At 41.4% G+C, this 12,766-nt stretch overlaps 1 protein-coding gene across 3 annotated transcripts in view; it reads left to right on the top strand.

The window, feature by feature from the left end:
• The window catches only part of LOC122096363 (vascular endothelial growth factor receptor kdr-like), a 179,940-nt gene that overhangs the window by 389 nt on the left and 166,785 nt on the right, over positions 1-12,766 (top strand). The window contains exon 2 of one of the 3 annotated variants that reach the window (XM_042666894.1): positions 138-265. In XM_042666894.1, coding sequence (XP_042522828.1) covers positions 148-265 — 118 coding nt within the window. In that variant the 5' untranslated portion in view covers positions 138-147. Of the gene's footprint in view, positions 1-130; positions 266-12,766 lie in introns of all 3 variants that reach the window. The other 2 variants (XM_042666892.1, XM_042666893.1) reach the window with 2 other exon arrangements.

Here is a 12,766-nt window from a genome sequence, read left to right as displayed (position 1 = left end):
CCCCCCCCCCCAGAATAGCTGGGTATCTTTGGGCCCCAGGAGGGGGTTGCTGGGTCTTGGGTAAGTAGGTGCTAGAGTTCAGAGGTGAAAGGTGAGAGTAACTCTATCCCTATACCCTGCCTTTTCATCTGACCAAGGACTGAGACGATGAACTATGGAGCTCTAGCACTCTGCTGCCCTCAGCGACCTAGGATGCTTGCTCTGTGGCGTGGTGTCCCGTCTGTCTTGGTCTTCTGCCTCTTGTTCGCCCTGCTTGAGACTCCAGGTACGTGATGTCGCACCCCATGGCTGCTTGTGCTCCATATGCTGTTCTGTCACTCCAAGCTATATGGCTTACCCCAAAGAGGTCAGTCTTAGGCGGGGGAAAGATGGTAAGGATTATTCACTAGCCTTCCAGGCAGATCTCCGAACCAGTTCTGCATACAATTATGGCTGGAAGTTCATAGGATTAGTAGTGAGAGGAAAGAGAAAGCTCCCCGAGTGATCAGTTGTGTGCCCTCTCCGGAGGGTGGCCAAGCTTGTACTGGGGAGATTTAATGTGCAATATTTGGTAGTTGTCGGCTTATTTTCTTCCTGGGGAATTCACACTTTTTACAAAAAGTCTAAAACATCGCCTTCTGAGGTTTTCGTTTTTTTCCCAAGACTACCTAGAGAGTTGTTTCTCTGTTGTCGGACCATACCTCCATAAAACCTATAGGCAGAGCACAAATGAAATCTGTAAAGTTGTCTGTAATTTTAAACTGAGCAGTTAAAGTAAAAAGACATGTGCAGTCTCTGACTCTTAGAAAATAGGTTAAAGAAAGGGAAAAATGACAGAATTATGGCGATTCAATTTGGTTACTTTTTGGAATGCAGTTGTTTCAAATGTGCGTTTCAAATGCTCTATAACTGCTAAGTCCAATATGTTTAAAGTTATTCCCCCTCCACAATGAAAGAAAAAGAAAGTGCCAATTAAACACGGGACATCCTTTGGATCAGCCATTGTTTTATTCCCTTGTAAAGGAGAGGAAAGTGAAGTGTTCTAGTGATAGGTGTCTGCAGTTCAGATAGTAAGTAAGTACCTGCCTTAACCATGTGGAGACCCTTAAAGATACTCAACTTTTAAAGCCAACTGCTTAAAGATATCAATAAGGTTGTCATACTCTTATCTGTTCCTGTCTTTGTTGAACGTTGGCGGTGGCATACTCTGCTGCCTTTATAGTTTTTCAGACCCGAAGGAATTCAAAAGAATCTCAATCCAAACTTTCCATCCAAAAGTTTATAGCCACTTCCTACAACAGAGTAAACTAGTCAGTGGCCAGTGGACACAATGGGAAAACCTGGATAGCTTATCCGTTAGTATTAACTAAAGGATAAGCAGCCATATTTCTGATATGGTTTCTATGCTTTCTTTCACTCATTGTTTAATCTGAGCATTAAAACAAGGGTCAGAATCTAGTGTTGTTCTTGACTGTTCTTAAAACAGTTTTTCAATACCAAATTGAACCTCTAAAAATCCAGATAATACATTCTAACAAGATGGGAAATGATAAAATATTTTATTGTGTGTGCTGGTACTGAGGCTCAAACTCTGGTGTCTCATTCTCCCTTGGCTTTATCACTCAAGGCTGACACTGTACCTCTTGAACTTTAGTTCCACTTGTGGCTTTTTGTTGGTTAATTGGAGATAAGAGTCTCACAGACTTTTCCACCCAGGCAATCTTTGAACTACGATCCTTATGACTTAGCCTTCTGAGTAGCTAGAATTACAGATATGAGCCATCAGCTCTCAGTCATATCTATTCTACAAAATTGTCTTGGTGTCTGTAGCGGAATGCAAATAGTAGTAGCTACCTAAGCAATTGATTTTTCTTCTTATCTATACTAGAAACACACTTGGGTACTTCTCTTCTAGCCTTGGCTTTGAATTTGTAAAATAAAGATGGATCCTTTTATTTGGCTTGTACCTTCTTTGTCAAGGAGAACAGATCACAAATGAACCAGTCACAGGAAGGAAATTGAATTTACAATGAATTCAATACGGAAAGAGAACATTTTTTCTACTGGAAATGTAAATCTCTACTCTGGGAGAATGACTTCTCTGGAAACTGAGAAAACATTTGGATACAACTTCAGAGCTACTGAAAAGTTGCTAGAAATGTCATATATCCAGCAATGGCAGTTGTGGAAGCTTTTAGAAGAAGAATCCATACTCATTAGAGCTGAAAAGAGAACTTGTCAGAATAGCTCAATTGTTTTAAAAAACATTGTTATTATAAAGGTAATGTACAGAGGGGTTTTGTTTGTTTGTGGGTCCTGAACTCTGGGCTTGGATGCTGTCCCCCAGCTCTTCAGTTCAAGGCTAGTGCCCTACCACTTGAGCCACAGCGCCACTTCTGGCTTTTTTTCTACTTATGTGGTGCTGAGGAATTGAACCCAGGGCCTCATGCATGCAAAGCAAGAACTCTACCACTGAGCCAACTTCCCAGCCCAAGAGTACATTTCTTTTGGACACTATCACCCCTTCCCTTGCTCTCTCCCAGTTTTTCCTTCCCATTCCCACCCTTAAGTTGTATAATTCATTTTCACTCTTTGTCTCAATTGCTTTTTGCAATAAGATTTCTGGAGTAAATACGAAGGGGAATGCTATAGATATAGAATACTGGGGCTACTTTCCCAAGGCCTTGAGTCTAGTCTGTTTTCCTGTCCCTGGTTAGAGCTAGAGAAAAATTTGGAGATTAGATTTAACAGGATTTATAAATGATTAGAATGGTGTCAGAAGTGTTGATAAGAAGGTAAACTATAGGATTTTAGGATGGCTAAGCCTGCAGGTCAATTTTAAAAGAGGACAGAAAGCTTGGTTTTTGCCTTATTCTTTTAAATATTTTCAGTGAAGCTATGGCTCAAGTGGCACCTCTAATCCTAGCTACTCAGGAGACTAAGATCTGAGAGTCCCTCTTCAAATCCTCTTGGGCAGACAAACCCAGGAGACTCTTATCTCCAATTAACCAGCAAAAAGTGGGAAGCAGAGTCATGACTCAAGTAGTAGAACACCTGCTTTGAGTAGGGAAAAAGCTAAGGAAGCCAGGCCTGTAGTTCAAGCCCACATCAAAAAAAAAGAAAAGAAAAGAAAAGATAAAGAGTATAAGGCCTTGAGTTCAAGGCTCAGTATTGGTACAAAAGAAAAATAATTTTCTTCAATATTTTTGTGTGTGTGTGTTTGAGAGAGAGCATGTGTGTGAGCGAGCATGCGCTGCTCCTAGAGTTTGCAAACAAGGCCCCCGCATTACCCCTGAGCTATTTTGTTCAAGGCTAGCGCTGTGACACTTGAGCCACAGCTCCACTTCTGGCTTTTTTGGTGCTTAATTGGGGATAGTCTCTCTAACTCTTGCTGGGTCTGCCTTTGAACCTTAACCCTCAGATTGCATGCAGCCTCCTGAGTAGCTTGGATTCCACTGCCCAACTAAAAAAAATTTTTTTGCCAGTCCTGGGGCTTGAACTCAGGGCCTGGGCACTGTCCCTGAGCTTCTTTTGCTCAAGGCTAGCACTCTCCCACTTGAGCCACAGCACCACTTCCAGTCTTTTCAGTTTATGTGGTACTGAGGAATCGAACCCCGGGCTTCATGCAAGCACTCTACCACTAAGCCACATCCCCTGACTAAATATTTTTATTCTTGCATATGAAAATGGTATAATGCTATAATGGGAAAATATTCACATGAAAGTAGAAGGGAAATACAACTATGTAATTAGGATACAAAGGGCAAAATTAATTTTAATAACATTTTAAGTTTGTGTGCACCCTCTCTAAAAACAGTAGAAATGTGGAAATAAACCTTTTGAGAACCAAAATAGCCATACACACACACACACACACACACACACACACACACACACACACACACACACACACACACACACACACACACACATATTTGTTGTTGTTGTTTTTGGGTCCGGTCGTGGGGCCTGAACTCTGGGCCTGGGCGCTGTCCCTCAGCTCTTCAACTCAAGGCTAGCCCTCTACCACTTGAGCCACAGCACCACTTCTGGCTTTTTTCTTTTTGCTTATGTGGTGCTAAGGAATCAAACCCAGGGCCTCGAGCATGCAAGGCAAGCGCTCTACCACTGAGCCACCTTCCCAGCCCACTATTGTACTCTATTGTATTGATTTTATAGGCAGATAAATCAAAACCTATTTTGATTTAGTTTATCTTAACTGAATAGTAAGTATCTAATGCCAACAAAGGCTTTAGTTCTCTGGTTCCCCTGGCCAGACTCCATCTGTTGTACCACGGTCTGACTTTGAGCCTCACATTAGCTTTGGTGAAAGACTAAGGTGTTTTCAGAAGAGATTAAACTGGGTGGAGAAAGTCCTTGAAACTTTGTCACGTAAAGAACTGAAGAACTGAGTCCATTTTGCTAGAACAAAAGGCTCTAGGAAGTATGTGAAAGGGGTGTGAAAGTTGTACCCAAGCCTGCTGAGTGTGGGGTATGGAGGCTTTTCATGTAAAAGAATCTTTTCTGCTGCTCCAAACAAAATGGACTGGCTTGGGGGCAAATGGGAGTTTTCAGCCCTAAGTACAAATTTCACAATGAATAGTCCTGAGGATATTGAAAGGTTTCTTACTATTATAGATTAAAGTAGCTCAGATCCTTCAATCTTACAAAACAAGATTCAGAATATATTTTGAGACTGTTTGAAAATATGTGTGTGAGCCCGCGCGCGCGCGCGCACGCGCGCGTGTGTGTGTGCCCCTGCATGCATGTGCACGTGCCTGCTGGTACTGGGGCTTGAGCGCAGGGCTTTTCACTCCCGCTTAGTTTTTTTCACTTAGTTTTTTCTTTGCCTCTTGAGCCAGACTACCATTTCAGGGTTTTTTGCTGATTCATTGGAGATTAGAGTCTAATGGGCTTTTCTGACTGGGCTGGCATCAAACTGTGAGTATCCTTAGAGTTCAGTAGCTAGGATTACAGGCATGAGCCACTGAGGCTTGGCTGTCATTCTCTTGGCATAATTCTATCTATGGCTCACCTAAATTTAAGGGGCAAGAGGCTTCAACCAGAAATCACCTAAATTTAAGGGCCAAGAGGCTTCAACCAGAAGAAAAACAAAAAAGTATTCTTTATTCCTGGTAAAAATGTCAGCCTCTCTAAAAGTAATTGGGTGAGACTGGGGGTGTGGCTGTAATGGTAGAGCTTCTGCCTTGAGAAAGAAGTCTGAGGGTAAGAGGGAGGCACTGAGTAGTGGCATAAGGAAAAAACAAAAAGAAAGATGGGTTGGAGTATTCATGGAAGCAATAGAAGAAACAGATCTAGGAGAAGATCCATAGGATCTCAAACAGATGTCATATTTATTAGTCAAGAATTCTGTGATTTTAGCTGGGCATCTGTAATCCTAGCTACTCAGGAGGCTGAGATCTGAGGATCGCGGTTCAAAGCCAACCCGGGCAGGAAAGTATGTGAGACTCTTAACTCCAATAAACGACTAGAAAACCAGAAGTAGCGCTGTGGCTCAAGCGGTAGAACGCTCGCCTTGACCTGAAGAGTGCAGGGACAGTGCCCAGGCCCAGAGTTCAAGCCCCACGACTGACAAAAAAAAAGAATTCTGTGATTTTAAGCAGGGCACTAGTGGCTCAAGCCTCTATTAGTTACTCAGGAGGCTGAGGTTCAAAGCCAGACCAGGTAGGGAAGTCCATGAGACTGTTATCTCCAATTACCTAGCAAAAAGCTTGAGGTGGAAGTATGGCTCAAGGGGTAGAGCATTACCCTTGAGCAAAAGACGTTCAAGGACAGTGGCCAGGCCCATAATTTCAAGGCCCAGGACTGGTACAAAAAATTTCTGTTATTCTAAGAAGTATCACTTGCTACATATACTACATATACAAAGGATTGGAGTTTATAAAAGATTATGGGCAGAATAGAAATTGAAAGGGAAACTATCAGGGACTAGTTCGAAATGATTTTTGGAAGGAATACTTTTACCTACAAGGGATATATATCCGCAGGTACCTGACCCTCTGTGAACTCAAATGACCTAACAATAGAAATTAGCTGATTTTCAAAAGTAGATGTTATGTTTTTATAGTGGTAGGCTGAACCATTGGATTTATAGTGATTCAGACCAAGTCTGTAATAAGAAACTTTTTGCAAAAACTAAGTTTCTTCTGGTGAACCGAATGAGCTTCTTACCGTAAGGGGGAAAAAAAGAAGCTGTAATCTCAGGATTCTACTGAAGCTAAATTCTTGAGCTTCCTGTCTTTCTGTCAAGGATATGAAAGGAAAGGACATTAAGTCTCTTCAGGAAAGACAGAGTGGGGGCAGGAACTTAGTGACTGAAATGTTATGGGTATTCACAAGGTCTATTGTGTCTCACTTGTTTCTGGTGGCCCCAGGTTTCCTTTTTAGGGTTTTCCACCAACTTTATACATATTCCCTTAATTTCTACTAGCTCTCCTCCTGACCCTCTGCCTCTCTGTGCAGCCAGTGTAAGGCATACAGCAACACTCCACAACTCTTAGATAAAAACCCAACTTCTCAAATTGAGTCTAGTGTTTCTTTTTGTAGTTGTATTTTACTGTTAATGGAGCTTGAACTCAGGACCTTGGGCTCTTGTTTGAGCTTTTTGCTCAAGGCTGGCATTCTACACACTTGAGCCTCCTCTTCTGGCTTCTTGGTGTTTAATTGGAGATAAGAGTCTTCCTCCCTGCCTGGATCTGAATTGGGATCCTTAAATCTCAGTAAGGATTATGGGCTTGAGCCACTGGTCCCCAGCTTGATCCTAGTGTTTTTGTTATTAGGTGTGAATGTTGAACTGTGTGGTGCACAACTCAAGAATTTCAGAGAAGGGGATATGATAAAGGCCAAGTGAATTAGAATTGTTTGTCTATACTTCCATTCCCTTTGATTTTTTTTAGCCATATGAGGTTTGTTTTTATTTTGTATATAAAATTTTGAGTAGAAGATTAATCTGAAATGATCATCTCCAGGCCCAATTGAAAAAGAGAATAAGTAAAACCACTGGATTATATGATCTCAAGGATTTTCTCATTTCTCCAAGTCTGCAACTTTCACACATCATTCTCAGGGAAGTCAGAGTATCTAAGGAGGAACCTTATGCTATTATGTCTGCCTTCTCCTTTTCTGAGTGTCTAATGTACTGCATTTAAAAGTGTAGCCCCTTCAAACAGGAAGGTTTCAACCTGTTTGCTTGGTGCCATCAGGTTCTTGTAACTATTTAGGAGCCAAGACTTTGTTCTGGAATATTGGGATTAAACAATTTGGATTCCTTGTTCCACCAATGGATCATGCAGACATATCAGTGCAAGGTGACCCATAAGAGTCACCATGTATCATATTTTCCTCAGACTTTCACATTTCTTCCATTATCACAGTATGATTGCTAATAGTGCCTCATTTTGGATGATAAAATTTTATTATCTCTCCATTTTGAAGACTTCCAGTCTCAAATCTTTGTGTTATGGTTAGGAAACTACAAGATTAGAGAGAGGAAGAGACAGACATGACTCAGGTTGCACAGCAACTTAATAGCTTCTCTGGAAATCTGGTTAGGATCACACTTCTGATGCTTAGTACAGTTGACATCCATCTGGTAAAATGAATATTTCTTTTTATTTTTGTTTTAAAGAATTCCCAGCAGGTATTTATGCCCCAGCTTCTAGTACTGCTGTGTGCTTCCTTCAGCTCCAAACTGAAAATGTGTTGGTTTCTAGCTATATGTTTTGAAAGATTAGTAGAAAAGAGAAATGGAGAAAAAACAACCACAGAAAACTACAACACAACTACAAAAAAACCTCTCTGTCCTCTATTGTTAGACTTGTCTGGCTACCAGACAATTCCTCTCCTAGTGGAGACAGTATTTCCTCATTCTTATGTGGATCCCCTTTCTGGTGAGATTTTATTTTATTTTATTTTATTTTTAAATTTAATTTTATTTTATTTGTGAACACACTGTACAGAGGGGTTACAATTACATGGGCAGGATAATGCGTACATTTCTTACCAAGCATTGCAGCCTCCTCCTTTGTTTACCCTTCATATCCCTTCCCAGCCTCCCCACTCCCCCACAATCCCAATCCTTCTCCTTCCCCCTCCTTCCCCCCCCCCCCCCCCCCCCCCCCCCGCACCGACGTTGTAAAGCTCGTTTTGGACATGACAACTTGTACTTCCCATTGTTGCAACAGGTCCACCTGTATCCTTAAACAACTGGTTTTTCCCTATCTCCTCCACAAGTTATACTGACATCAAATATAGTGAAAGCAGGGGTTATACTGTGGGGGAGGGACATACAAAGCAACAAAGAGATGTGATGTCAGGAAAATGAACCCTTAGATATGTATTTTAATGTTTTTTTCTTTCTTGCATGTGTTTCTAACGCATTTATAAGATTATCTGGTGAGATTTTATATCAGTCTTGTGGAGCCACAGACTCTTCTGGCTAGATGCAAGAGACACTGAAGGACATTTAAAATTTAGTCTATCTATTCTTACCTCTCCATTACCTTCTGGCCATTTGGTTGCCCAGTTTCTGCATTTACATCAGTAGCTTAGGAGATAGTTTGTGCCATTGAAGGAAAGCACTATTGGCAACTTCTTCTCAAATTCAATTTGGATCTTGTCTTCTTATGGCTACCACCTACTAACTAACCTAAAATATAAACCCCTACTGTGGGCCAGGCTAGAACTAATTACTGACCTTCATCTATAATATCATTCTAGAGATCTGAATAAGGAATGAAATTTGCATTTTGAGTATGGGCACAGTATCTATAATTAATTCCTGTCTTAATCCCTTATAACAATTCAGTGGAAGGGAATATTCCTTATTACAAATCAGAAAACTGAGACAACGTAAGAGGGCTAAGAGACTTGGCCCAAATAGGCAGCTTTAATTTTCATTTTGTGTGTGTGTGTGTGTGTGTGTGTGTATGTGCTGGTCCTGGAATTTGAACCCAGCAGCACTGTCCTTATGGTTTTTGGCTCAAGGTTAGTGTTCTGCCACTTGAGCCACAACTCCACTTCCTGTTCTTTAGTGGTTAATTGTAGGTAAGAATCTCATAGAGGGGCTGGGAAGGTAGCTCAGTGGTAGAATGCTTGCCTTGCATGCATGAAACCCTTGGTTCAATTCCTCAGCACCACATAAGCAGAAAAATCCAGAAGTGGCACTGTGGCTCAAATGGTAGAGTGCTAGCCTTCAGCTGAAGAGTTGAGGGACAGTGCCAAGGCCCAGAGTTCAGGCCCCATGACCGACAAAAAAAGAAAAGAAAAGAAAAGAAAAGAATCTCATAGAATTTCCTGCCCACGCTGACTTTGAACCTCTATCCTCAGATGTCAGCCTCCTGAATTGCTGGGATTATAGGCTTGAGCCACTGGTTCCTGGATTATTTTATTTTTATTTATTTATTTTTTTGTCTGATGTGGAGCTTGAACTCAGGGCTTGGGCACTGTCCCTGAGCTTTTTTGCTGAAGGTTAGTGCTCTTACCACTTTGAACTAGGACTTTCCTGCCCAGACTAGCTTTGAACTGTAATTCTCAGATCTCAACTTCTTGAATAGCTAGGATTATAGGTGTGAGCCACCAGTGCCCCGGTACAAGGGGTTTTCAATTCAACATCTCAGTTTATGAGTTCAGTGTATCTTGATCAGTCACCTCTTCCATCTTTCTCCTCCATCCTTCCCAACTCCACCCATTCCCTCAAGTTACTTGGTTCCATTTTAATTTCTTTGAGATGTCACCATAATCTAAAAACATATCTATATCTGTCCATTTTACATTGCTCTAACAAAATACCAGAAGCTGGGTACTTTATTCAAGTTTTATTTTTTGTGGTGCTGAGGATCAAACCCAGGACCATGTGCAAGCTAAAAACAAAATAAAACAACAACAAGAAGAAAAAATCTACCCTTCCTCTACCACTGAGTAGCACCACCAGTCCCTGATTTATTGAGACAGAGTCTCACTATGGTAGCTTAGACTGGCATTGACTTTACTATGTAGCCCAGTCTGGCCTGGATCTCACAGTTCTGTCTCAGTAAACCGGCAGCGTTAAGTAGTAGAGTCATAATGCGAATGAAAGCCAATTAGATCTATAACTTATGTTTTCAATCTCAGCTCTTGGTTTTCATGGGCACATTGCAACTGTCTTTTAATAAAGTGAGATTAGATTTGAAACTGAACTGGGTCCTATTCCCCCTACCCTAATGAAGCCTTTTTCAGGTGAATGAGACTTTCAAAGCTATGGTTTGGAGGCTGCTACAGGGGGTCAGAGGGAATCATGAGCAGGATGGAGAAGATTCTTATCTTAGAGAGGCAAATTTGTGGTCCTTTGTTATTCCCTTGGCTCTTTCCAATTTCAGGGCTTACACAGACCACAGGCAGGTTCAAAATTGGCCCTAGCCTGGCTGCCATGTCCGGATGAAGAGGAAATCTATGGATGTTAAGTCTATTTTCAGATTCTACCGGCTTTAGCTTTGCTTCTCCAGATAGGTTTCCTTAGATCTTCCTGTTTTCTTTCGTAACTGTGGGAAAGACATTGACAAGGAAGTAAACTGGGATGTTTGCCTATGGTCCGCAATTGTTGGAAAAAGGGGTCAAGGTACTGTGACCTACAATTACCTACATAATTGTCTTTCATTCTTTTTTTTTTTTTTTGCAAATTCTTTATTGTGATTAAGTGATTACATAAATTTCACAGTATTGTGAAATAGTGATGCTTAGTTAAAGTCACAAACACATTCTAACTTTCATGGGGCAAATTGTCTATCATGATCTATAACATTTATGAGTTCTATGAGCTTTGCAATACAGTTATTTCTTCCACATCGGGTGATATGTACATTCCTTTCCTTTTGCATAGTGTCAGCTGTTTCCTCTTTCCCACTCATTCCCTCCCTCCCATCGCTGCCATTAAGTTGCTTAGTTCGTTTTGATCAACGTCCAGTGCAACTGATGGGTCCCACTGTTGTATGTTTTTCCCTGATTCCTTCTAGTTCTGTGGCCTCCTCCTGGTTTCCCTCCGGTGTGCACATATATACCATACACATGATCAGCAGCATGGGGTTATTTAGTAGTGATTCGATCAGATGAGAAGAGGTCCTTTGTTTCTCAAGTCTTGTTAACTTTGTCGTATTACCTTACATTTTGGATTTAAAATCCATTTATCAGGGAGACCATGTGCCGTTTGTATCTTTGCTCATGGCTCTCACTCAACATGATTTCTTCTAGTTCCATTTCCCTGCAAATTCCATTATTTTATCCTTTCTAATGGTTGATAATATTCCATTGTATATAGATACCACAATTTTTGGATCCATTCATCTGTGGTGGGACATCTGGGTTGTTTCCATATCCTAGCTATTGTGAACAGTGCTGCAATGAACATGGAGGTGCATGTGTCCTTGTATATTGGTTCCTGTTGTTCAGGATAGATGACTAGGAATATCTTTCATTCTTTTTTCCTCATCCTCAGCTCTAGTGTCCTTTGTTGATTGCCTTAACAAAAAGTTATTTCTACTTTTCATCCAGGCTGTTTTGATGATATAATAGCACTGTTTGGGGCAATAGATGACAGGATTCTAGTCATAGCTTTGCCATGGATTCACTTGAGTAACATACATCCATTTCTCCTGGTGAGCCTCAGTCTCATTATCTCTAAAATATGAGAAATGAATAGAGATCATCTTTGAAGTACTCTTTTAAGTGGTTGGTACTGGGATTTGAACTCAGGGCCTTACACTCTTTCTTAACATCTTCATACACTTTCTCAAGCCTGGAACTTTACCACTTGAGTCACACCTTCACTTTTGGATTTTTGCTGGTTAATTTGATATAAGAGTCTCATGGACTTTCTTGCCTGGGCTAGTTCTGAACCAGTATCCTCAGATCTCTGTCTCCAGAGTAGCTAGAATTACAGGCACAAACCACGGGCACTCAGTTTCTAACTTTTTTTTTTTGTCAGTCATGGGGCTTGAACTCAGGGCCTGGGCACTGTCCCCCAGCTCTTCAGCTCAAGGCTAGTGCTCTACCACTTGAGCCACAGCACCACTTCTGGTTTTCTGTTAGTTTATTGGAGATAAGAGTTTCACGGCTTTTCTTGCCCAGGCTGGCTTTGAACTGCAATCCTCAGATCTCAGCCTCCTGAGTAGCTAGGATTAAAGGCATGAGCCACCAACGCCTGGTTCCAGCTTTTTGCAATATATTGAACATTATTGTTAACTATAGTCACTGTATCATGCAATAACACATGAAAAAAAAATTTTTTTTGGGTCCGGTGATGGTGCCTGAACTCTGGGCCTGGGCGCTGTCCCTCAGCTCTTCAGCTCAAGGCTAGCGCTCTATCACTTGAGCCATAGCGCCACTTCTGGTGTTTTTCTTTTTTGCTTATGTGGTGCTGAGGAATCGAACCCAGGGCCTCATGCATGCAAGGCAAGCGCTCTACCACTGAGCCACCTTCCCAGCCCCATATGAAAAATTTTTACTCCTGGCTGCAATTTAATGTCCACTGGTCAGTCTTTCTTCTTCCCTTGCTCCTTTAGATTTTTTTCTTTCTTTCTATCTTGGTTGTAGGCTTAAACTCAGGGTCTGGGTGCTGTCCCTGAGTTATTTTGCTCAAGGCTAGCACTCTACTACGTGAGCCACAGCTCTACTTCCAACTTTTTGGTGGTTAATTGGATGTAAGAGGTTCATGGGACTTTCCTGCATGGGCTGGCATTGAATCATGATCTTCAGATATTAGACACCTGAGTAGCTAGGATTTACAGGTGTGAAC

This window comes from Dipodomys spectabilis, unplaced genomic scaffold, assembly GCF_019054845.1.
Source record: "Dipodomys spectabilis isolate Male_0828 unplaced genomic scaffold, ASM1905484v1 ptg000370l, whole genome shotgun sequence".
Classification (NCBI taxonomy): Eukaryota; Metazoa; Chordata; class Mammalia; order Rodentia; family Heteromyidae; genus Dipodomys; species Dipodomys spectabilis.
This window is presented reverse-complemented; position numbering and strand designations above follow the sequence as displayed.